The 27,143-nt window shown below is 42.3% G+C and overlaps 1 protein-coding gene across 1 annotated transcript in view; it reads left to right on the top strand.

Moving 5' to 3' along the window:
* Positions 1–21,961: 21,961 nt before the first annotated feature.
* Positions 21,962–27,143, top strand: part of Myocd (myocardin) — a 95,421-nt gene continuing 90,239 nt past the window's right edge. Inside the window, exon 1 of the mRNA XM_026390675.2 lies at positions 21,962–22,279. Coding sequence (XP_026246460.2) covers positions 22,225–22,279 — 55 coding nt within the window. The 5' untranslated portion in view covers positions 21,962–22,224. The remainder of the gene's footprint in view (positions 22,280–27,143) is intronic.

The following is a 27,143-nucleotide window of genomic DNA, read 5'->3' as shown; positions in this document are numbered from 1 at the left end:
TGAGAATATACAGGGTCATCCAAGGGACATATTAGCTTGTGAGGGCTGCTATAACAAAACATCATAGAACATAAAGAAAAATCCATTTTTCCACAGTTCTAGATGGAAGATCTAGGTAGTGGCAAGGTTGTTTTCTTCTGAGACGCCTCTTCTTGGCTTGCAAACATTTGTGCGCTCCCTGTGTCTTTACCTGCTCTTTCTTCTGCATGTGCAACCTTGATGTGTCACTGTGAGTCCAAGTTTTCCTCTTCTAGTGAGGACACCCGTCATATTGAACTAGGACGTTAATAAATTGACCTGAGTTGTCTTATTTTAACTTTATCACATCTTTAAAATATCTGTCTCCAAAAACAGTCACATTAGGCAACCACCATTTGACCCAGTTATCCCTCTCCTCAGTTTTTACCCAAAGGATTTAAATGAGCATACTATAATGACACTGCCACATCAATGTTTATAGCAGCTCAATTCACAATAGCTAGGCTATGGAACCAACCTAGGTGCCCTTCAACAGATGAATGGATAAAGAAAATGTGGTACAAATACACAATGGAATATAACTCAGCCATAAAGAAGGATAAAATCATGATATTTTCTGGTAAATGGATGGAACTCAGGACTATCATGCTAAGTGACATAAACCAATCCCCCCAAAACCAAAGGCTGAATGTTCTCTCTGATATATGGATGCTGATTCATGATAGGCTGGTGGGGTTGGAGCTTTACCATATTGGACAGGCAGAAGAGAGAGGTGATAGGAATAGGAAAGACAGTAGAATGAATCAGACTTAACTTTCCTATGTTCATATATGAATACACGACCAGTGCAACTCCACACCATGTACAACCACAAGAATGGGAAGTTATACTCCATGTCAAAATACATTCGACTGTCATGTATAGCTAAAAAGAACAAATAAATTTAAAAAAAAAACAGTCACATTCTGAGATACTAGGGATTAAGGCTTTAATATATGCAATATATGAATTTAGGGAAAGCACTGTCGTATGGTTTGGAACAATGAGAAAGTGTTAGAAGCACAAAAATCAGTCTTCATCACAAAATTTATCCAGGCAGATTTAGACATTGGACATAGGACCACCAACGTCAGGCGTAGAAGAGAGGCCATAATGTACAGGACAGTGTTGGTCAATTTCTGGGGTGTAAATATTCCCACCCCCATACATTCCAGGTTAGCAATGTGGCATCCCTGAACACAGCACTGGGAAGAGACTCACATGTCAGTTCATAAGCAGGTGATCAAAACGTGTAGGGATGCTTCTGTGTGCTGGCCAGATCCTTCCTTCCCATTGCTGCCTCTCATTTGAAGTTCCTCCCTACTCCCTACAAGACTGGGTCTCGTGGAACCTAATGGGAGATCCTTAGGTCAATTAGGGCACAGTCCTTGGAAGACTGTGAGACCCTCGTCTTTCTCTGGCTTCCTGTTGAGATGTAATCTCTCCCTTTTTCCATGAGCTCCTGCCATCTGCCATGAGATCCTCATAGAACTAATGTCAGCATCATGCCCTTGAATCTCCATAATTGTGAGGTAAATAAACTTTTTTTAATAATATTAACCTACTTCAGATACTTCATTATGGCAACGAACAACGGATTAATGGAAAGTCCTTCTTATCTCATGTGTCGATGGGCAAAAAAAATCTCTTTGCAATAATGATCATGGGCAAAGCAGCTAATACGTGAAAACATTCATCATCTTCAAAAACTAAACTGATCTAATAACTCAAAGGACATGTCCCCCCCATTTCAGTGATAGTTAATAAAATAACTAGGTATAACCTAATCTCCAATAGGCATTTTCAAGACAATTCAGAAAGATTTTCCACTTATAAAACTGGTGCTGTAAAGTAAGCAATGTGATATCAGAAAGCATTTGTTAGCCATTAAAAATGGCAAATGACTTACTTTGTGTACAATCGGATATGAAAAATTTTGCTCTATATGTGTAACATGAATTGTAATACATTCTGTTGTCATATATAACAAATTAAAATTTAAAATTTAAAAAATATGTGAAAAATGACAAATGTCTTTTGAAATGCTACAAATGTGGTGCTTATGGCATTTTTCCCCTTAAAATTTGATTTTTTTAAAAAAAAGCAAATAAGGTATGTCTTGATGAGTCTCAGATGAATTTAATATAAAATGAAATAATTTTTATAGAGAATTTGTGTTCAACAAGTTTCCCCATGTATGAGAGTCGATCGTGACTTGAGAATTTAAAAGATGAAACACAGAATGAGCTGGAAGATGTAGCAGTTATGTCTAACAAGAATTCCTGACAGATCATTCAAAACATCAAAGAATTAAAAGAAAATTATCACTGAACTAAAGAAAGATGTGACTCTTCACTTTGAAAGGATTCACCAAGCATTACATAATGAATGAATTGAGACACATCAAAACATACGTTATTTGCCTTTTTTTAAAATCAAATTTAAGGGGGGAAAAATCCCATAAGTGCCCAAGTATTTTAAAGATTTGCCCCCAAAGAGGGGGAAAAAAAAAACCCAGCCAACTCTACATCAAACTTTTCTCCTGCAGCACTGAAAATCCAGAAATCAAATTATTAAATTTTAGATGAAAAAAATATTTTGATGACAGAGATATGTTTTAGACATGCAAAAGCTTTAAATCTACTCCAACACACCTGCAAATCAGCTCAGAGAAAGCACTTTCCTAAGCACAAATAAGTAAATAAAATCTCAAAGTGAGAACAAAGAGGCACGTTGTAAATGGTGGTGAGCAATAAGAATAGTAATATTTAGACTAAAGTTATACATTTTTTAAAAATAACTTAGAAACAAAGTGCAAACATAAGAGTCATTCTTGCCAAAAATACGGTCTAATGGAAAAATAAATTGTTTAAACCTGATTGTCTTTTTTTTTTTAGATTTAATATTCCGAAAATACCCTAACCCAAACCAAACCAACCCAAACCAACCCAAACCAACCCAACCCAACAGAAGCATCATTAGCCAATTCCTTCAAAATTTCTCTCCTAGCTCCCCTCTACTCTGTGGACTCATTTCAACCACCCAGGTACACCTCATTACATTTCTGCTAAATTGCAAAGGCGACTTCCTGACGGCTCTCCCTGTCTCCAATTTTACACACTTCAATCCACCACCCTGCACAGAGTAATCTTCTTAGAACACTATTTTTAGTGTGTTATTCATTGGCTCAAAATGCATATACAAGATGAAATCCAAACCTGGCAGCCCGTGATCCCAATCCTTCTGAAATCTGCCATGATCCTACCTTTATTTACAGGCTTAGGCTCCTCAAAATGAACTCTCCACTCCGTTAATTCTACTTTTTCAATAACCCTGAAATGTCCTTTAATCATTTCTAGTGTGGTGTCTTTTCATGGCCACACCTGAAACCTCTTTCCACATATTTCCACGAAGAAACTTTCTCTTGTAAATATCTAGGGATGGGGTGCTACAAATTAATCCATAATAAATAAATCTCACCTTGTATGATTTACCATAGGTCATCAAATTTAACACTATTGGGGGTAACATAAATCATTGTTTTATATACTACCAAGGAAGGGAAAAACAAAAACCTGCCAATTACAATATGATATTCCATTAATTTTAAGGAGCATATTTTTTTCAGTGATAGCAAAAAAAAAAATGTGCATGTTATTGTTTAATAAGATAATCCATTCGTTCAATAAATACATATTGCCTGCCCTTTGCTCAGCATTGGACAGATCACATCCGCAGATGACACAGAGACTGCACACAGACCTCTTTCCAACCCCCCTCTCCAGTGGATTACAAGGCCTTCAGAGGATTATAAGAAACTGCAGCTTCTGCTTTATCTCACATGGCATGTAGCATTTACCCACTTTGCACACATTAGTCACTAAATATTTAGTGAGTGAGGCCGCGAAATGGAAAATGTGTGCATGTGGTAGAGTGGACTCAGTTCTAAATTCAGGCACACGACCTGTTCAAATTCATTACATCAGAAGCCTCCCAGTTTCATGAATGCTTTTGCACTGCTTCATACAGCAAAAAGGAAGAAATAGATGAAGCTATCCCGTCACGTTGCTGTGACTCAGGGCTGCCTCAAGCAGTCTCTGAGCAAAGCAGGTGAACACAGGGGATTGTTATTAAGGCAGGATTCGCGCTGATCTGTGAAATTACTGTCTTCCCAGTTAATGAAAATAAACCACCCAGCAGGTGGACATCCTTGGTTGATTTAAAATTTTTGGTCATTGCCGTTTTTTGAGAGTTCAAGAGGTCTAGAAAATGGGCCATTTTCAACTATCCAGGTACACATAGTTACATTTCTGCTAAATTACAAAGATGATTTTCCTGGAAATTCTATCACCTGGGAAGTTGACATGCAGAAATAAACCATCAAGCCAGTAAGGACACAGGGTGCCAACTATCTGTACTGCTTTGTCTCCTCTTTAACAGTATCCAGAATTGGAATATCCTTGAGATTGTGGGCTATATCCCTTGAAAACAATAAGGGGTTCAATCCCCAGTATCTCCACCCTCTACCATTTTTTTTAAGGAAACATCAGTAGACCATTGTGAATCTCAACTAGCTGAGGTTCCCTTTGCTAGAAATACCTCTGTGAGAACTCTTCTCCTCAGAAATGCTCATTCATGGGCTGGGGATGTGGCTCAAGCGGTAACGCGCTCGCCTGGCATGCTTGGGGCGCTGGGTTGGATCCTCAGCACCACATAAAAATAAAATAAAGATGTTGTGCCCACTGAAAACTAAAAAATAAATATTAAAAAATTTTTTCTCTCTCTCTCTTTAAAAAAAAAGAAAGAAATGCTTATTCATTCAATCAACAATATTTAAAAAAGAAATGTGAAATGTGCCAAGTTCATTGTTAAGTATCTGAGCATGTACAAAGAAACATAAACTCTTACAACACTCCCTTAAATTAGACTTTTATATGTTTAATTATTCTGCCTGATTTTGAGTTTTTGATCTCCACTAGTGGAATTGGTAGGGCACATCTTTTCAAGCATGTGAATATGTTTATCTTGACATTTTTAAGGTTCACAAACAGTCCCAGATTATTCCTACCTATACATCTTTTTCTTTAAATGGGATTCTAATTCTATGCAATAAATAAGAAAATCACTTGCTTCATTACTTCCCATGATTTAAAGAGTCACCTGGTGTGATGATGCTCTCTGCAAGGTTTGCATCTAGCTGAACAGGAATTTCACTTTGGGTGTGATTCTGCTTAGGACTCATCAAAGATTTCAGGGCCTCTGTACTTCATGATTCTCAGCAGAACCACCTGCCATGCTCCCAAAGTCTGAAAGCCATCTTTCTTAGGTGCCTTACAGACTGACAGGTGGCTGAGTGTGGCTAGACTGAAAACTTCCCTCCTGAGTTAGAAACTGTGCTCAGTGTGCTGCAAACGACTTCATCTTTCATCCTCAGTAGTCATCTCTGGGGCTGGGAAGTCCACCCAGGTACCTGCAGAGCCAGTGTCTGATAAGGGTTTGTTCTTCATATATGGCAACTTCCAATGGGTCCTCCTGTGGCTGAAGGGTAGAGCCCATTCTCTGGTCTTAGTCCCATTTTACTAGTGATAAAAAAAGGAGGCTCAAGAGAGTAGGGGATGTCCAAAGAGCAAAAACCTTTTCCAAGTCCACTTGACTGTAAATGCAATGCTCTTTGTCGTATTAAACACGGGGAGAGACCCAGCTACAGTGGGCTGGATAGAACTGTTCAGAGTCAATATGCATATGTCCTGTGGATGTATTCCAGAAACATCACCCATACCCCCACCCCCAACCCCAAAATCAAGGAACCATCCCAAACAGTACTAACCAAATGGAACGCCGGAAGGTTCTATCATTAATGCTATGGAGAAACGTGTGTGAAAACCAAATTAGCAAAGGAAAGTGAGGGAATATTTTTTTTTTATGTCCCCAAGGGTTCTATTTAACCCCCTGCTCTCATCTGTAGCCAGAGTCTGACCAGAGAGCTCCAGATGGAATGGATAGAGTGTCTGGGGCCAGCCCTGGGGTTGTGTTATGACGGGAAGTTGGCCGGCAGCCAGGCTGGGCCTTCCCTCTCTGTCCTCCGGCATGACCCCGGCCCACTTCAGCTGGCTGAATTATTTAAATGTTGTACATTATACTAGTTAATAGACAAAACATATTGAAAGTTTTACAATCAAATATTTACGCTTCTAGAAAACATTTTTACATTATCTTTAAACAGCCATGTCATCTATTTATTTTCATTCTCTGATCTTTCTGTTTTGTATCAGAATTGGAGAATTTAGCCTATTTACCCAGAAGTAAATATTAGGATGAAAACACTGGGGTGGCTCAAAAGTAGACTTAGTAAAATGCAGAAGTTTTTTTTTTTTTTTGGTTACTGTCAATTGCACAACAGCCCCCACGTGGCAATACATTAAGAGATTCCTTGGGGGATGCTCAACTTATGGAGATAAGTGCTTCGTGGCTAGACATTGTGTCTACCTGTTTGACCTTCTGACAGAGCACCCTAACCCTTGTTTCCGGCCACTGATTTCCACACACCCCCCCCGCCCGCCCAATGGAGAGAAACTCTCCTGAGACAAAGCAGTGTCATTTGCAGGTGACACCAGGGAAATATATTTAATACTGAGCCTTAGGCAGCAATTTAAGGGTTGACTGCTGACAGGTTGCAGTATCCTGTTGATCTTCATAAAGGTCTCAGCTTTTTTTTTACCAGATACCACCAACTTCTGAATGTTTTTTTTTTCCAACTCTATCCTGTGCTAATGCTTTAATAGACTTCCAGGGCTAGTCACCATGCTTCGGGGTAATTTATCTCTGCCCCACAGAGGATCCTGCTACTCTCTTCTCCAAGCACTGAGTTAAGAGGCAAAAAAAAAAAAAAAAAACCTCCTTGCATTATCAGGTATTCTGTAAATCACTTTGCAAAGAAGACTCATTTTTTTTCTTTTTTTGGTACTGGGAATTAAACCCAGAGGCATTTAAGCACTGAGCCACATCCCCAGCCCTTTTTTGTATTTTATTTTTAGGCAGGGCTTTTGAATTGCTTAGGGCTTCACTAAGTTGCTAAGGCAGCTTTGAACTCACAGATCCTCCTGCCTCGGCCTCCAGAGCTGCTGGGATTACAGGTGTGTGCCTCTGAACCCAGCCACAAAGAAGACTCTTACAGACACAGGAAAGGAACCAGCACTTCAGAGGTCCAGAAAGCACTATCTTGGTGATGAGACTTGATCCCCAACCTCCGACTTTAGGGGCTTTCTATGTACTATATATTGTTTGTCCCCTAAGTTCATGTGCTGGAAGGTTGGTCTTCAGTGTGGTGAGGTACACGCTGATGGGACTTTAAGAGGCGGATCCTAATGGGAGGTCTTGCTGTCATTATTAGTGCTGCCCTCCAAAGGGACCTGGGAACTCTAGTCTTTCTAAGATTTCCTGGTGGACAATGTGATCAATTAGTCTCACACATGGTCCTACTATTTCTGTTGTCAATGAAGTCCTCCCCAGAGCCAAGTCAATGCTGGTACTAGGCCCTTGAATCTCTGCAACTGTGAGCTAAGTAAACCTCTTCTTTCTATAAAGTTAGTCTGCTTCAGGTAATTCATTATAGTCACACAAAGCCTATGAATTGGACTCAAGACCTAGCTTATGTACCTTACCTTAAATTGGTTCTTTTGTGCTCTATTCCTTGAGTTCCCATCCTCCGTCCATATCCAACTGTTCAAACTTCAGCTAGACTCCTAATTGGAATCTGTCTTCTAAGCTCTTTCCCTCTCTTTGAAAGCTGGGTAACCTGCAGTTTCCTTCCCCTTATTGACCAAGAGCCACAATACAGTTAAAAAGAAAGGCAGTGTATGGGTTTAGGACAACGGACACCTGGGTTGGAATCAATGCCACTTTCTCAGTAGCCGTAGGCAATCTCCTAACCTTCCTGAATGCCCGTGCTTTTCCCTTGCAGTAGGAACATGACACATACTCACAGGACTGCCACGAGGAATAAATGAGGATTATGTGCAAAGAACCTCCTGCCATGTATCACCCGGGGTGAGTATTCACAGTTGAGTAATGTAAACGATGACCACTACTATTTTGGGTACCGATGCTCTCCTGACTTCCTCGAAGATTCCCCTGGCCTTGATTTCCTGCATTCCTTTCTAACGATGAAAATTAACCAGTAATCAATGGCTTATAGAATATACAAGACAGTGTATTCTTGTAGCTGTAAGTGTATGCACATAATAGAAAGAAGAGGGCAGAGAAACAAAAAGAAAGAATAGGAAGAGATGCAAGTTTAAAATAATCCATGTTACAGACGAAATTATTCATTATTATGAAAGCGCATTCAGTAAAGACAAAGTAAAGGAGACCTCTTTTTGCAGAAAAGGCAGGACACAAATGAGACAGAAATTCACAAAGCAGGAAGTGCTGCCCTGGGTCACAAAAAAAAAAAAAAATCTGATTCAAGTCCCCACGGTGAGCACCAGGGAGAATCAGTCCCTTTCCATCCATCTCAGCTTTCTCACCTGTAAAATGGGATGGTGGGACTGGATGCATTCAACAGCACGGAGCAACCATTTTTTTTTTTTTTTGAGCACCTGCTGCATGCTAGACCCAGTTCTAGACACTGCGATGACCAAGGTGCACAAGAGAGACAAGGCTCCTGTTCATATTCCTTCCGGTAGCAGAGCTGGAAAAACAAATACCCAGGTAGATGATGAAATAAGAGAATCGCAGTTCACAGTAAGGGACTCGGAGGAAATAAAACAGAGAAGTGGACAGGAAGTGTTTGGGAGGTGTGGGCTGCTGACTGGGATTCGTAGATGAATGGAGTCCAGGCATGAAAAGACCTGGGGGAAGCCTTTCCAGCAAATGGTCACAGTGGGTCTGTGGAAGGAGAAGAAGCCACTGTGGACAGAAGACCGCAAACAACCCAAGCTTGGAGTGAGGTGCAGGCGCCATCCTGGGGGGACGTGAAGGCCAGCAAGAAGCAGAGGGTGCCCGAAAAATGGGCAAATGAAGGTAATTTTAATAAAAGTAACATTTACAAAGATGTGGATGGGAGAAAGACATCACAAAACATAAGCACAGTATTTGCAATGCTGGGACAGAAGGACACCCAAATAACCCTAGCAATGAAAAAAAGAAAAAAGGAGTGGTCAGTGGGTGGGATAGGGTCCCAGGGAAGGGGTGAATGATGGAGGATGTGCCTGGGGTGGGGAGGTCTTGGAAATAATGCTCTGAAACCATGCTTTACTTTCTGCCTCACTCCAGTCCTGGCCAGAACTCCCCACAAATTGGACACAACTGGAAGTCCAAGGGCGGCCAAGCCAGTTAACATGGGTCATAATGGTCAGTCCTCCCCAGCCACTCCCAGGAGCACAGAGGAAGAGAGGAAAGAGCCCAAAGGGACAACAGAAGCTGTCAGAAGAGAGCCAGAAGAGCCACGGTGAGTGTGTGGTTTTACTCTAGGAGCCCTGGAAAGCCACAGAAGAGTCTAAGCGAGGGAACACAACGTGGAATGGATTCCTGCTTAGAAGGTCATTCTGGTTGCTGTGTGGGGAATGGGCTTTGGACAGAGGAGATCACAAGTCAGAAGGTGACTTACACCATCCAAATAAGAAATGCATGCGGATGGATGTGGGCTAGCATGGTGGCTGAACCTCCAAGAGAAATAAATGGATCTAGGATATGCATTTTAAAAAAAATGGAAGCCAAATCCTGCCACTTCTATGAGCTAAAGGAAACTGGAATGGAAATTAGGAATGTATATAGGCTGTCCCGCTGCAAATCTAGGAACCTCTGTGTCAGTGCCAGCTGGGGTTGATTTTGCAGTAAAAGTCCATTAAGATAAATTTATCAGCTCTCTGCTGTCTTTGTTTGTAAGAAGAAGAGAGAAAAATAAAAGAATTTCCTAAGACTGGCATGTAGAAAAAAAAATGATTCGTCCAGTTGACCCAATAAATAACAAAGTCTTCTAATTTTATTGTTGGCATTATCATAAAGAACAGGCTGTGCTTATTATCCGGTTAAGGGGTTTTATTCTGTGTGCTGTTGAAGTGAGTTATAATCTTTAATAAACAAATAACATCAGTATTTTCTAAAATTCCACAGTCATGAATATTTGTAGAATTGTTACTCTTTTTCTCTTCTCTCTCTCTCCCTCCCTCTGTCTTTCTCCTTTTGTCAGGCATCAGAAATGCATCTTGCTGCATCCCCCCTCTCTGGTGCCCTTGCCAACTGAAGAGTCCTGAGATTATTGTTAAATTCCATCAATGACTCTTCAAGAATGAGGCTACACCGGTGATGAGCAGCTTAATGGCTGGTATCATAATACCAATCCCAAGTCATTAATTTATTGCTGGGATGTTCCAATATCCCATAAATAAGCCTGTATAGACTATTAAGTTCATATTCTCATGTAAGGTAAACCTAGCATGGAACAGGGTCACAGACCAAAGAAAATTGTGGAAAGTTCGTTTGATCACCCTGATCATAAAAAACTTAATACATATTGTTTAAAAAACGATCATGTTTGCCCAATTTACATAAAAAGGATACTTTTTTCTCTTTTTGTACTGGAGACTGAACTCCAGTACTGGACCACTGAGCCACATCCCCAGCCCTATTTATACTTTATTTAAAGACAGGGTTTCACTGAGTTGCTTAGCACCTCACTGTTGCTGAGGCTGACTTTGAAGTTGAGATTCTCCTGTCTCAACCTCCCAAGCAGCTGGGATTATAGGCGTGCACCATGGTGCCTGGCTACCTCCTAGCATCTTAAAAAAAAATCCAGCTACCTCCTAGCATCTTTAAAAATAAAGAAAAAAAAGCCAGATGCTATGGTGGACACCTGTAATAGAAAGAAAGAAAATAAATATGTAGGTATTTGGAACATATCTAAAGTCAAATTCCAGCCCTGTCATTTACCAGCTAGATGAACTTGGTCCAATGGTTCCCCCTCTCTAAGCAAGCATACAGAGCTTTGGGACAAATCATTGGTACAGGGTTCCTATCTGTATCAACAGTTTGAGTTACTGAAAATCAGCATGTCAGCACGATCCTGGTGGCCCTGTCTTGTGTGATCCCACAAAAGAAATAACACATAAGTCAGAAACAGTTACCAGTGCCCCAGGCTGCCTCCCCAAACCAAGCCTGGTCAGGAGAGCCCAGGAAGCCCACTAGGTCAAGTTCTAGAGCTTGTCTTGGCATCTGGTTGGCCTCTTCACAAGGTAGACAGCTGGAGAGCCCCTGAAAAGGCAGAAACACACCAAATAGCAAGGCCCATCCTGTCTCACTGGGTTCAGAGCACCTGGCCCAAGAACTACCTCCGGCCTCCACAGATTCCAGGCAACTACCAGTCTTAGAAATTTTCAAGGGAAGCCCTTCAAAGTACAGGGGTGTCCCTGAGATGTGGCATCTGGGATGGGGGTCCCTACTTGCCTTGGTGTAAGTACACATTTCTGAAAATGTTTCCCTATCTGTAAGATGAGAATAAAATTTGTATGTACTTCTCCGATCGTATCAGTTTGGTGGTTGTCTTTTCAAACAGGAGCAAAGAAACAAAATTTCTAAGTCTAAACTCCTCAAAACAGAAAGTCGGGGCTTTCATGGTTGTAAACTCACTTAAGCCTGGCTCCTTCCCTATCTTTATTGTCAATGAAATCTTCAGAAGACACTCTGGGTCACCTGACCTGGACCTGCCAATCAGCAGGCCCAACTGCAGCAGCCCTGGTCAAGGCTTCCCTGAACCCTGCATAAAAGTACATCAGTCACAAGGCACTATTTCCTGCAGAGGCGGCCTGGCCAGAGGTCACTGGAAGCTAGTTAAAGGATATTGACTTTTCCACTGGTTTGAAACTTCTCCATAGAAAAAAGTTATTTCCTAATGGATCATCACTCGCAGGCTCTAACGTGTAGCATCTGAGAGCACCTTACAGTATATGAGGTGCTTCTCTGCACTTAGTTTTGCCTATAAATGGGTCATTTCATGCATATACATTCTAGTATCCTTATCATTGTCATTACCACCACCATCAACCTCATCATCACTGTGGCCCTCACTTTTTGGAAGTCTAACATATGCCAGGCCCTGTCCAGAGCACTTTAGAGATGCTTTTTAATGATCCATTGAATTCCCTCCATGACCTATGAGTTAGATATTCTTGTCTTCCAGATGAGGAAACCAACACATAAAGAACATAGAGATTAAGTAACCTGCCCAAGCTCACACAGATAACAGAAGATGGAGCCAAGTAACTGCATTTGGCTCACTGACTCTAAAACCCACATTTTTTTTTTTTTTTGGCCATAACTGACCTTTGTGTCATTGTGCCCCTATAAACAAGATGAAGAATTATACCACCACCGGCTCTATGTTTCGATAACCCTCCTTCAAACCCAACGCTGTGTGCAGGCATGTAAATTTTATTGGATCTTCTGGGATTCTCCTTTGGTCATTTTAAACAAGTTTTCTGTCAAACACACTGGAAGATTTCCTAGACTCATGTCTTGAAAACCTTAGACACACACTTACCGTTCTTTAGTTTTTAAACGATCATGTAACAAAATCCTGTTTTTTTCACGGAATGGGTCAGTACCAAGGTCAGTTTGCAATAAAGAATTTTCCAGAAAAGAAAAAAAAAATTAAAAGGAGTTGGCAACATACTTGAAGAAAAGACGACACGAGCCAGGAAGCAACTTAGAGATGTTTAAATTTTCCTTGACATGAGTGCTGACCACCCAGGGAATTAAGAGAAACACCTGTGTCCAGCAGGCACGTGGATATCCATAGAGGGGAAAACTGGAGGAGGCGTCTAAGTCACCTGTCAAATCAGAGGCCACAGAAACTGGTGAAAAGAAGACTCACCTGGAAGTCTTGAGGCTTCCAAGACCCCATCTTGGCTCTGCCTCTAACCAGAGTGGCCCCTTTGGACATGATCACTACCTTCCCTCCAATGTTAACTGGTTCAGCGGTCAAAAAGCATCTAAAATCCCTTCCAGGACTACAAGGGAATCGCAAAGGAAACTAGACACAAAAAGGACTTTACAAAGTAAAAAGGAAAGACCTCTGCTATTGGGAGTTAAATGCATGAAAATAGCTCAATCATAAGACAGACAGATACTTAGGACGAACTGGACCAACTCCTGAGCCCTCTGTGGTCTAAGGAGACGTCTATAAAACTGGCCTATCCCTTCAAATCATGCTCATACAAATTCATTTGGGACACAAGCATCAGAGCCTCTGAGCCTCTCTTGACCATATGCTGAATTAAGTGACTTTTTAAAAAGTTTCCTCAACCCAATACCGGGTTCCTGAGACCAGCTTCCTGAATGTTGGCTTGATAAACAAGCCTCCCACCCCAAATTTTCTTTACTGTTATCATCGCTGTTTTTAATAGTACTTGGAATTTTCCTTTTTGGACATTCTCATTTGGGATGTAGTCATTTTTGAATAGACAGATGTCCGTTTTAGCTAATGGGCCGTGTTGTTTTCGGACACAAAATAATACCCTTCCCAGGGAGGGGAACTCAAATCTCTGCCCCTGGATTCACACCCCTGGAAACAGCCTCCCTGCACCCTGGAGGGACTGAGATTGGCTGGCCAGGGCTTGCAGGCCCTCCCCCGCCCTCTCCACTGGCCTGCAAGCTGGGGCTGCCTCTCCATTCCTTAGCCATAACAGGCGTCCGGGTTAATGAGATGAGGCACACATGATTTGTAAGGTCACCCGGGGGCAGGTCAGGGATTTATGGCCCTCCATTCTGTTTTCTGGGGGAGCGGGGGAGACGGCAGGCAAACTGAGCCACGGGAGGGGTTGGGAAACAGAATGTGACCCGTTGCACACACACATACAAAATGAATAAGGGAAAGCCAAGTACTTTATGAACAGGGTGGTTTCATCATCTCTGGAAAGGAAAGAATGTTGTATAGCTGTTGAATAGATGCATCAGAACAAAAGGGTCCCCACGCCCAGCATCATCGTATCACCAACCCCAGGTGGGTCCCTGCTTTTGGAAATTCACGATATAAAATGATTTTGTATATTCAAAAGAGAATTCATAGCCGTTGTAAGCCTCACATTTATAATCTATCTGTGGGGGGTGGGGGGAATGATAAAAGACAAGAAACAGTATTCTACATGCAATCATTAAAACACAAATATGCCAAAGAGCAGTTGACTATGAGGAAAGTAATGCAGAAAATTAACAAAATAGGAGTAAAAGGGGAAAATAATTATGTGTTACAGACATAAGTGGAAACAATATTCCTGTCAACCAGTAGCCCACACACTTGTGGAGGAGTGATTATAAGGTTGAAAAGTAATTGATATGGTAGGTCATGGTGGTCCCCAGTTGTAGTCCCAGCTTCTTGGGAGGCAGAAGCAAGAGGGTAGGGAACTACAAGCCAGTCTATGCAATTGAAAGAGGACTTTGTGGCCTTTTTTTTTTTTTTTAAGAGTAATGGATAATACTATTTGACAGATGCAATGACACAAATACATGAAAGATAAGAAAGTAGCAAAGCAAGGAGAGTATAATTAACTCGGCCTGTCTTGGAATTTCCAAGACAGGGAAAGAGGGGTTTGTGATAGAGAATTTCAACAGAAACCACTGTCAAGGGAGAACTCCTGCACTAGAGTCTGAGATGGTTTTTTGATACATGCATAGACTGTCTCTAGATGAGGGGAAGAAAGATGTTCCAGGCTAAAGAAACACATTAGGGAAAGAAAAAAATCGAGGGAGACCGTGTTTTTAAACTATTTGTTATTGCTAGTATATAAAAAAAAAAAAGTGGGGGGGGGGGCTAGGAAATAAAATAGGAGAAGTTGACGGGGGAAAATGACAGGGAGCTTTTAAGTCAGACATAGGCGCATAGACATTATCCTTTGGCACTAGGGATCCAAAGGCAGGAAGCCAAGTGAAGTGGCTGATGATTTAGAAAGATCACTTGGATGATAAGATGGAAGACGGATTAGAGCAGAGAAAATGAGTAGGGAGGAGCAGATCACTCAAGGGAAACTTGTAATGAGCTAGGAAAAGTCCAACAAGTGAGAAGCATCAAGGATAAATAAAGGAGGTATACTCAGGAGGTTTTAGGGAGGAGAATGGATATGGCATCATGATGGGTTGGTGATGGGAAGAACGCAGGCATATGGATTGTGGGCCATCTCCCAATCCAGGAATGAGGTGGATCTTTCAGCCTCAATGGAAAAGGCAAGAAATTCCAAGACAGGTATTGCAGGGAAAGAAGGAGGCGAGAGGAAGCAGTAAGTTTGGTTCATATCTGTGGTTTTAGAAGAGGTTTGGGGGAGTTCAAGTAGGGGAAAGCATTTGGATCTATGTGGCTAGAGTACAAAAGAGAAATTTTAGATGGACATAAACCTTTTTGAAAAGAAGGGGGAAAAATCAACACTATTCAATTCTCAAGAGAATCAAGGAAAACAAATACTCATCGCTGTCCATTGACAACTAGGTGATTCTTAAAGTACAGAAAAAATAGTAATAATAAATGGAGCTAAAGAATGTGTACCATGCAAATCACACCTATCCAATACTGAGTGGCAATGATGAGATGGTCTCTGTACAATATGCTTCTCCATCTTCCGTACCCTCTAAGGCAAGCAAGTCACATGGTGCGACGGTCCTCTTAGATCTACTCTGGACCCCAAGATGTTACCTTGCTTGAATCCCATGCACACCAGCTTAAGCAGTGTCTATGTCTCATAACCTAATAGCAAGAACAGAGTTGGAAACAGGGGTGGGATTGATGCAAAGGCTGCCAGAGAGCTCACAGCTGATTTCTGCTCTGTGCTCCTAATAGCAAGGACCCAGAAAGAGAAAGAAGAGGCCACATTTGGGGGTGTAACTTTTCAACCTCGTGACCTTGACCTCTCATAAATGTGGTCCAACACAATGGCTTTAAATCTAAATTATCAAATTGCTTTTCCTGGCCTTGGGTAGAGGCTAGGATGGGGGATTGCAAGAAGAAAGGGCAAAAGGTATTTCTAGCAGGCAGGGAAAGAGGGGTTTGTGATAGAGAATTTCAACAGAAACCACTTTTGTTTTTACATTTGTTTAAATTTAAGTCTTTTGTTTAAATTGGGCAAAAGTCCTTTTAGATTCACTTTTCCTGAAAGAAAGCAGGTTATATTAATAGTGTGATGAACATGAGTTCCATCTGAGATTTTCTGACATTTACTTGTACTATTGTAATAACAACAGATTTCTGGTGTGTTGGAATTTTTGTGGTTGACCTCCCCCTGCCCTCTTAGCCCCCAGAGGTCCTGGGACACATCTACTTCATCTTTATGTCTCTAGAGTGCTAGAACACGGTCCCTGCTTAATACATATTTCTGAAATTGAAATAAGTAGATAGCAGAGGATGATATCCCTTAAATAGGTAATATGATAGTACATATTTCATCTTGCCTAATGGGGTCTAAATAGAGTCCCTCAGAGATCAGAAGACAAATTTCATAGGAGGGGGTCAGAAAGGGGTGCCATGTGAGTCTCACTCCCTGGAAGACTTGGGGAACGTGTCTTTGTGTTCCACTGGCCCCCGTCTCATGTTTACTATGAAGTTAATGAAATTTAAGCTTCAGGATTCCTCCCCACCTTGCATGGGCCCTGTCGGGGGGCTGGGAGTAGCTGGGAGTTTTGGAGAGTTCCAGATGGACAAGGGAAGAAGGCAGGATGCAATTTAGGAAGCATTTCTACAGGAACATTTCTGCCCCATTGACTGAAGGATCTTAGAATAAAGGAACTGAATCTTCCATTCGGCAGTTAATTGTGATTTTATTTATCATTCTAGGTGAATAGTCACTTGGGAATAATTTTGCACTTATTTTTAGAGGGTTCTCAAATCTTATAAGGCTCAAGTCCTACAGCACAGTCACTCTTGAGTTGACCAATATATATTAAAACATTTTGTTGTTGTTCACATTTCAAGATCAATTTTATTCAACATTACAATCTGGATTTCCAGTTCTTCTTTGAACAGTTGGAGTATACAGCAACGAGGGTCTGTATTCCCTCCTGTGTAGCTACGGTTACCCAGAGCTGGGTCATGACTGTCCCATTTGGACAAGCCATCTGCTATCCATATTGCTGCATGCCAACCCCTTGCATTTTCTCTTATCCCTGGCCCACACAACTTGTTGGAGTTTGCAAACCTGTCCCCTGCATTCTGTGCCTTCAGGGCACTTGCCCAAGTGACTTCCACAGATCCCTAAATCACATTTTCAGTGAGCAGATGACAGAGGGAAAAATGCTCCCCTGAGATTGCTTATCCACCAAACACGTGAAAGAAACAGAAGAAAATAGACAGATGATCCCAGGAATAGGCCCTAAGGATAGGAAGACCATCAGATCCCTGCAAACGGTGGCCACCTTAGGTGGGATGAGAGGACTGGGCTAAGAAAGGACATCCCCAGGGAGGGAACTGGAGGTCCTCAGGCCATCACAGGTGTGCCATCCCTTGTGCCCTGTCTGTGACCCAGCAGCTGACTTCATGCTGTGCTTAGGAAAGGCGGTCTGTAAGGGTCAGAGTTCAACCCGCCTGCCCCGAGCTGTGCTTTGGACTACAGACAGAATCACTCCCATTTGGATTGCAGGCTGAGGACCACAGCCACGGAAGTCAGAATTCTAAATGAATACACCCCCAATGTGCTATACATTCCCTGGGGATCAGTCCCCTTCCCATCAGAATGGGGCAGGCGAATGGGACAGAAGGCACTATTCGGATCAGGTTCCATTATTTGGCTAGGATGAAGGGGTTTTGCAGATAATATTAAATTTCCTAATAAATATGACTTTGAGTTAATCTTAAAAGGAGACATCATTATGGGTGGGTCTACTGTTTAAAAGGGGGTCTTTGGTTTTCCCAAGAGAAAGACCTTTCTCCTGCTGGCCTTGGACAGGCAAGTCACTGTAAGTTCTAGAGCTTTCAGGAACTGAATTCTACCAACACACTGAGCTCAGAGGCCAACGCTGAGCTCTCATGGCACACCAACCCCAGTCAGCACTTTGATGACCGTCTTTGATGACCCTGAGCAGAGAATCCAGATGAGCGATGGCTGGACTCCCGACCTCACCCACTGGGAGATGACAAATGTGTGTGTTGTTCTAAGCTGCTAAATATGTGATACACTCATGTACCTCCTAAAAATGGGATTAGGCTCTCTGATGAATGTGTAATTAGTCAATTTTTATCATTGTGAACACATTGGAGCAGGTAACTTAAAGGAACCTGGATGGTGTAGGGATATTATTCAGTATGGCCTTTCAATGCAAACCGAAGGTATACTAAGCATGAGATGTGCAAGACGACAGCTGGTATATAATACTGCAGTTCTGCTTCCCGGTAAATGTTTTTCTTGTAAGGAGAAGGAAGACATACTAAAACAACGATAAAAGTATAGTAAATAGCCTGGTAGTGTAATCCCTTGTCATTATCAAACTTGACACCCTGTGCACCATTGTAGTGCTTTGTTTTTACACAACTGGCAGCAGCACAGTCGTTTTCTTTCTGTTTCCCCCTGAATTCATGAGGGCTATGGCATCATCAAGTGATAGGAGTTTTTCAGCTCCTTTACCATTTTATGGGTAAAGGACGTGGTACCTTGACTGAAATGCCAGTCATTTGTTATGCAGCCTTAAATGACTAAAAGTGAAGAAAAGGAAAAGGCACAAACAAAGGGGAAGGGGCCTGGAATCTTCATGAATGATTGAGAAAAGGGAAATTAAGAGAAGGGCCTACGACACACCAGGAAGAATTATTCTGGGCATTCCAATTGGATGATGCCATTGAAACCTCCCAACCCTTCTGGGAAATATTCTATAGATTAAAAAAAAAAGCCACGTGTTAGATAACTCACTCCCGAGTACAGGGCACCCAGATTCAAAGGAAGATCCTCCATACACTGGAGGCTCATGACTGTCCTCTGTGCCACAGCAAAGACTCCCTCCAGTCCCCAGAAGAGAAGGGTCACGATGGCAAGGCCTAGGAGAAATACTCCCGAGGTGGTCCAATGGCAGGACAGAGCCTGGATGCATTAGCAGGTGCTGTGCCCGAAGTGTAGCAGTTTGAGAACTCTGTTCTCTTGGGGAACATGCTTTCCAAATTCTACCAAAAAAAAAATAAAAAATAAAATTGAAAAATAATCTTAAAAATGCTTGACTAAAGAGGGCAAAAGATGAGCTTCTATATGAGCATATTTATATCCATAGATATTCCAAGCTATTGGGGAAAAAAAAAAAATCCCAGAGGACAGATGTCAGCAACTCCACACTCTGATGGGAAAATTGAAGAGGACTGTGGTTACAGTATTTCTCAAACACCCCCCCATTCCCCCCAAAAAATAAGAAGAGAGAAAAGAAACTACACTCCTCCACAGACATACATATGCCCACAGGCTCATTCTCTCCCTCCCTCCCCAATCCCCCTCCCAGTCCCGTGCAGCCCAACAGAGAGAAAACAGCTTCCTCCCCTCAGCTCTTCTAGGTCATGTAGACCCTTACATTCAGTGTTGGCTTCAGCTAACTTCATTCCAACTTTCACTGAAAAAAATAATTCTCTGCCAAGTTGCCATTATCTCTACTCGGCCCCCAAAGCATTCAGGATAAAAATCTGTTTAGATTTTTTTCCCCCTTTTCTTTCTTTTTTATGTTGCTCAAAAGGTTTTCTGTCCTCCAGACAATTTTATAATATTCTTTATCTTACTTAACTCTTTTCTCCAGAGTACTCACCCTGGAAGACACACCTCTCAAAACTTTCTCCTAGGCTTCTGGGCACCTCCATTTCCAAACCTCCCTCTGCTGTACCTCTTCTCATTGGACACCGGGAGGCCAGGGTTTGACTGAGGACAGGGAGATGCTGAGAAGAAAAAATAAGTGTCATACAGAAGAAGGTACCTGCCCCATGTTCACATATCCTAATTCCAGGCATCTGTGATTAGGCTACATTACATGGCAAAGGAAGAATTAAAGTAGTAGAAGGAAATGAAGGTTGATAATCAGCTGACCTTACAATAGCATTTATCCTTATAGTATAGTTAACGTGGAGGAGGGGTGCAGAATTTGGGGGCAGGAGTAAATGTTAAAATGTGATCAGGACTTGACACAACATTACTGGCTTTGAAGATGGAAAAAAAAAAAAAAAAAAGGGCTACCCGCCAAAGAATGTGGGTGGCCTCTAGAAGCTGGAAAGGAAAAGAAAATGGATTGTCCCCTAGAGCCTCAAGGAAGTAATGCAGCTGCCAACACCTTGATCTCAACCCAGTGAGACCCATTTCCGACGTCTGACCTGCAGAACGGCAAGACAATAAATTTGTGTTGCGTTTAGCCACTAAATTCATGGAAACGTTACAACAGAAATAGGAAAGTCACATACTTCGTGTAAGAATGTTGCATGATCACTGGGATGCTTCCACACACCTCGTCAGCCTGTGAATTGGCCGCACCACCCAGGACGCTCTTCCCTGGAGGAACTTGGGTGGGATAACTCCATCTCCTCTCTGACACATCCAGAAGAAAATTTCCTATTCCAGAAAACCTTATTTTTACACCAACGGCCTGGTCAGATGCAAAGAGTGAACGAAAGGTCTAACCATCTGAATGTGTCTTCAACAAAAGAAGTGGGGGAGGACAAAGGCCAGACTTAGGGAATAAGAGATTGTCCTCATGAGTTAGTGTCATATTAGGTCTCCATCTATCACTGACTGGTCTTTCAAGGATTCAGAGATCTGAGACATAGGTAAGCATGTATGGAATAAGTAAATAGGTCATACCTGGGGGACCACGTGCTTATGAGGTGGCAAATGAATGTAAACCTAATTATATATTTTTTTAAAAACGCACTGTTTTTATTTCTGTATGCCACCACTAAGTCTGATTCTTGAGAGCAGGGTCTTTGTATTATTATTGCTGAGCATATACCACTTGGACCATTCTAGATGCTCAATAACTCCGTGTTTGATGCTCAATGGATTTTTTTTTTTTTTTTTTTTTTTTTTTTTTTTTTTTTTTTTTACCTAACGGAGAGACTCGCTCTCTGGAAAAGCCTTGGAGCCTTTCCAAACTAAGCCCAGCCGGAGCCCCTCCCTCCTTGAGTCCACCCTGCTGAGTCCAATAGGGCATACATCTTCCCCCGTCCTGAGAAGGGTCGGGAGCATTGGGTCCCCCATAGGATCTCCAGACACAGTGAGTTAGATATGTCCCCAAAGAAAGCATTTAAAAAAAGATAGAAATGTTTCATTTTCTCCGTGGAAATGTATCCAGATCTGATATTGGAGCAGCGAATTGTATGATGGACGGTCTTTTCCTGCGCTCTGAGCCCCTCCAACAGAGAAGAAAGTAGGCACTCAAGTCCGTTGCAAACTATGCTTCTTTGCAAGGAAAGGGTCCAGCTTATTTCCAACGCGCCCAGTGTGACTGTCCCAGTGTGCGCTCACATCCTTTCACCCAGCCTTTACAGGCGGCTGGCAGGAGATCCCAGCCGCGCGTCCCTCCGCGCAGACAGAAAACCGGAGAAGCCCGGGGAAAGCCCAGGCGGGGCAGCCATCCCCGGGCCAGGGAAGCTCCTAGCGCAGCAGCACTGCGCACCACCTGCAAGCCCCGTGGTGTCGCAGCCCTTCCTTCTGTCCTAGGGGCTTCAGCTCCTTAGCTCTGTCCCCTGGCCGAGATTCACGAACCCCGGGCCCTGCCTCCTGCTCTCTGCGTCAGGACGGCCGCTCAGCCCACTGCAAAGAGTTAAGACCCAGCAGCCGAGACACCCCTGGCGGCTCCAGGTCCCCAGGCCCCGCTCATCGCTCCTGATTGGCTGAGCGCCTGTCAGTAGTAAAGAGTATCAGATAACAAACTTGGGACCTTCATAAAGGCGTGGTGGTGATACTCCGCAATCGCTGGCAGCCTATGACATCAGCCAGGAACCCTGGGATGCCGCAGCTCTTGGCCAACCTCAGAGGAGGAGGAGGAGGAGGAGGGTCCTGCCGGCTAAGAGTTAATTAGCCCCGCACCGCGAAGGGGGGAGGCGCCAGTTTCCTGGGGACACTGGCTGCCACTGTACGTACTCCTACCCAGGGGAGCTCACAGAGAGTTGGATGAATTCTGAGTTGTTAGCTGCGGTCAGCTGGGCTCCCGGGAGCCTGTTCCTGGTGGAAAACAGGGGGCGCCTGGCACAGGGACCAGCGGCTTGCTGAGAGATTCAACATGACACTTCTGGGGTCTGAGCATTCTTTGCTGATTAGAAGCAAGTTCAGATCAGGTAGGGCGAAGGCACTTAGCCTTCCTTCTCAAACTTTTCCTCTTCTGCAATTCTTAATTCTAGAACTGCTTTCCAATAAATGCCTAAAGCCTATCGTGGTGACAACTCTGTGTCCCCCCCACCCCAGCACATTTTGGAAGCAAAGAATTTTACTTGACTTTGGGGGCCTTGAATGTCTTTTAAGTTTCAAATGCTTTGAGTTGTTGAGCGTGGGTTTTGTTTGTGAATAGGCCAATCCTCTTATTATTTTCTTATTATTTTGTCTGTATATCTGTGAATAGAAATTTCAGAGGGGTAAAATCCAAAAGGAGCAACTTTGAAATGAACAAATTAGGGATTTCAAGTTTGGGAACTGCGTAATATCAGTTAATAATGGCTGAGAAGATGAACCTGATGTTGTGTATTAGGTACAGGGGTCACTTAAAAATGTAGCTTATCCAAACAAATGTATTTCCCAAAAAAAGTCACTTGGGGGAAGTAAAAATAGCAAATTTGGAGCACACCAAGAATTTAAAATGACATCACTGTAGGGAAAAAAAAAAAAAGTCCAGTGCCACAAATATTTTTTCCCAAACCATCTGATATTTATAAATGGAGAATTTTCCCCAAAATTTCTGTGTTAGTGGTGTACAGAGAAACTTCTCAAAGGACTCTGAAGACAGGTGAGTCGAAGGGAGAGATGGGAACTCTATTTGCTCTTTATGAAGGGTTGGTGCAGGTGTCCACTGAAGATACCATTGTGTGGGTTCCCGCATTTAGACGGGACAACACTTGGCCGTTTAAGCTCTTCAGTAGCTCTGTGTATATTATTGGTTTTATAATAGTGGTAACAAGCCACGCAAAACACCTACTTCGAAGATGGATTGCTTTTCTGAGAGTTCTGATGTGAACATTGGATGTGACAGGTGTCAGCAAGATGCTGCATCATTTGCTAAGCGACATTTCCCTTGTCCCTCTGAAGAGGGCCAGTTAATTGTTTCATTGGGGATGGATGGCTCAAAAATAAGAAAAGTGAATGCTGGGAGGTAAGAATTATTCCATCAGTAACTTCCCTCGCTGCTCCCTGTTTTTAGACATCTGTGGGTTCCGCTGGAGGTTATCTGAGGATGGACATAATTGAAGCAGGTTGTAAATTCGAGAGCTTAGGTGGCCACAAGCCACAGTGCCCCTGAAGCCCCAGGGCTAGTCTGCCAGCCACCAGTCACAAAGGGCCAACAGTGGATTAAATCCTTCCTTTCCTTTCCATGTTGAGGTGAGGCCCTGGGTTTGTCAATCAGCCAGAGACCTCACTACTGCTTAGTAATTTGTTCAAAACTGCAAGGCAACACTGCCACCTTTCTGAAGAAGAGAGGATATAGATTTGTTTTGTACGAAGCTGCGTTCATTTCAAACACTCCTGTGCTGGTTTAAGGCAGGAGAGGGGGGGAGGGCTGGTTTCTCTCTAAAAGGATTTGGTGATGTTCTTGATAGTAGACATGCAAAACAGAACTCCCAAAGGAGTTCTTCTTTCAGCTGAAGTGCAGAAGAGAGGAAAGACTAAATTTGCACTGCCCCCAATTCCCATGGCAGTGGATTTGTGAAGTCTTGGGATATCCCAGGTCAATCCCATAGACCCTGATCTTGGAGCTTCAGAGAATTTCAGCCTCACTTTTTTTTTTTTAAGTTTGTACAGGCCTTTGTGTCATAAGGAAGGGTAATTCTTGGAAAACATGATGTAGAAGCAGAAGCGGCTGAGCTTAATCCTCCATCTTTGATAAACAGGGAGACTGGCGTCTGGAAATGGGCAAAGGGGCTGGGTCATCTAGTCACAAGTGCTGACACTCTTGAAAGAGAGAAAAGAAAAAACGAGCAGCATGTGAGACTTAGAAAATATAACACTGAAGATGAGGATGACGGTTCTTTCTGGATATAGTTAGAACAATAGCTGTATAGCTGCTGAGATCGCTAATAAGAAGTCCTGTTGTCTAAAAGAACTTGCTCACTTAGTGGCTAATAGTAAATAAGGGGACTCCTCTTCATTTTGATTTCTCCTTCTGACTTCCTCCTCCTGCTTTTCTTTCTCGAGCAATTCAAACTGTAAATTCATAAAAGTTTCTATCAATACTACAAATATTTGCTTCGATGGTAGCTCTATGGTATTACGTATTTTAGAAAAAAATGTTTCAAAACCAAGTGCAGTGAAATTGATTTCTGATTATAACCATGGACTCCCTGTGATAAGGGCTTGTTCATAAGTCAGCAGATAATTTCTTTCATTTTGAAATTGATAGGGATGGCAACAGCATCCTATCAACTTCCCAAAAATTACATTCTAGTGACCTTGTGATTTAGTATAAAATCATACCACAGGCTCAGTGAACTCGGAAAGTTTTACATTTGCAATCAAGTTTAGTGATACAAACTCGTCTTAATTGCGAGGGTGTCATGGTTGAGTGTGTGAATCTTGGGCCAGACTAGCGGGGGTTTTGGCAGTCGCCTCAGCTACTAGCTGTATGACCTTGAACTCTGGGTAAATTGCATAATTTTCTATGCTTTAACTTGCGTCATCTGAATAATGAGGATGATTATGTGGTTGTGCAAATTAAATGGGATAATGCAAATAGGTCACTTAGAACCATGCTCAGTGCTTAGTAAGCCCTCATAAAATAGTATTTTGTTGTTAATATTAAGAGGCTGTGAGATCCTCTATTGATGACTTTCTCTCTCTGGGTTGTGGTTACTTAACCCGCAGATGTCCAAGTTAAATAGGTGATTTCTCAGACCCCTCTGGGATCATTGTAGAGTTCTCGGAAGATATATAAAGACAGTCTGGGAAAAAGTGAAATTGTGATTGGGTTGTATTGCAGCTAGGCAAAAATAATAGGCGGTTTACCTAAATGTAAAAATTAGATTTGCTTTTAAACTGACCACATTTTGCATGTTTTAATCTTCTCACTGGCCATCATTTATTCAAAGTCTGTAATCAGTATGACTGTGAACGGTTTTCTTTAATATCAGTCCTTGTGTCCTATGAAACGTAAGGGCATGTATATACACATACACACACCACACCGATCAAAAATAGAGATTCATTGATAGATGTTTCTTTTCCTCTTGTCTTCCTTGTGCCCAAAGACAAATTCTGCCACCTCCTATTCTCTTGTCCTATCCCCTAGAAATGCAGGATTGTCAAAATTAGCAAGTAAAAATACAGAATGCCCAGTCTGGATTGAATTGGAGACAAATACTTAGTTATGTAGCAATATTTGAGACATACTTAAACTGAAATCCAAATCTCACTGGGCATTCAGTATCCCTTTTGGAAACCCTACCTGCCATCTAAGCGGTCTTTGATACTCTCTGTTGTCTTATCCTATATTCCATAAACCTCTTAAGATTCTGGGTCTCCGAACATTCCCTAGAATGGCAAAACTTGTAATATTGAACATTCCCTGGAATTGCAAAACTTGTATATTCGGCAAGAAGGCTCAGAACAGGGAAGGGGTACCAGGAGGAGGAGCCATGGGCCCTGTGGGGCAGAACCAGCATATGGAGTGAGGACAACCACAGGAGCTTTTGGCTTTCTGTCAAGGAGGACGATAAGCTCAGCGGGCAGCTGGTGCTCAGGCAGCAGGGGCTCCAGAAATGGAAACTGGGCTCAAGAAGAGAAGCCAAGGAACAGGCAAAGCAAGCAGGAGAGCTGCAGGGGATAACTCAGCCGAATAGCCGGGGGCATGGTGGCTCTGTGTTCTTCTACCCCAACAATGCCAGAGTCAGGCCTCCAGTGCCCATAGTGGGTGGGTTTGCCCTTCTAAAGAAAGCAAGGAACTTCTCAGCAGATCTGGCATCACCTGCTCTGTCCTTTCCCTATTCTCAAAGCCTCAGGTAATTTAAAAGGTCAACCGAGTCCTACTTTACGCTAGATCCTTGCTCTGCAACTGAGTTTTCTCTTGTGAATTGAGGCAGTTAGACCGTGATTGTTGATCTCCAATTTTTAACAAAATATACACTATTGAAAAACTTCGACCATGAGCTAAAAGAAGCCCAGGCTCTGGAATTACCTTCACCTTTAGTTAGTTTTATAACCTAGAACAAATAATTTAACCTAGAAGCATTCCTTTTCCATAACATCTAACATATATGATATATGCAATAGGCATGTAAATATATCTAATTAATCGATTGCTTCAGATCTCATTTTTGTCATCTACCAAATAGAGGATTTTTCACTGATTCATCTCCGAAGCTGTGAACAGCCCTAAGATTTCCGATTTTTCCAAGTGAACGACCCTAACTATTTTTGCAAGGCTTTAAACAGCATAAGGTTGATAAAAAAAAAAAAAAGCATTACCCTATGAGAATATAATTAGCTGGACCTAAAAAGGTGAATTATATTTTAATTCCTAAATAGGGATCTAAAATATTTTTTTTTAAGCTGAAGAAACATTCAAGGTCGGGCTCAAATCATCTCCTTGAGACCATCTTCAAGTCTTATCATATCAAATTTACTCATGGAGCCTGGGCTCTTGCCTCACATCGTGGTTACTGCAGCATGAGCTCCCACCCCCCCACTTTCCCTGCCCTATTTTTATCCACAGTGCTTATCACTATTGAATAGCCTGCTTGTTTATTTGTTTATCATTTGTCCACGAGGGTGAAAATTTTTTACTTCTTTGTCATTCACTGCTTTTATTCTCCAGCCCCTAGAACTTGTGCTTGGACAGAGAAGGCACCATTAAACATCTGTTAAGGGACTAGGAGTAGCTCAATGGTCCAGCATGTACTTAGCATGCATGCAGCCCTGGGTTTGAAAACCAGCACTGAAAAAAAAAAAAGTGTCCAGTACAATATCTTATTCTTTCTCCAAAGATTACTCAGAAACAGA

This window comes from Urocitellus parryii, chromosome 7 (genome assembly GCF_045843805.1).
Source record: "Urocitellus parryii isolate mUroPar1 chromosome 7, mUroPar1.hap1, whole genome shotgun sequence".
In the NCBI taxonomy this organism is placed as follows: Eukaryota; Metazoa; Chordata; class Mammalia; order Rodentia; family Sciuridae; genus Urocitellus; species Urocitellus parryii.
Note: the sequence above shows the minus strand (reverse complement) of the source record. Positions and strands in the feature narration are given on the sequence as shown.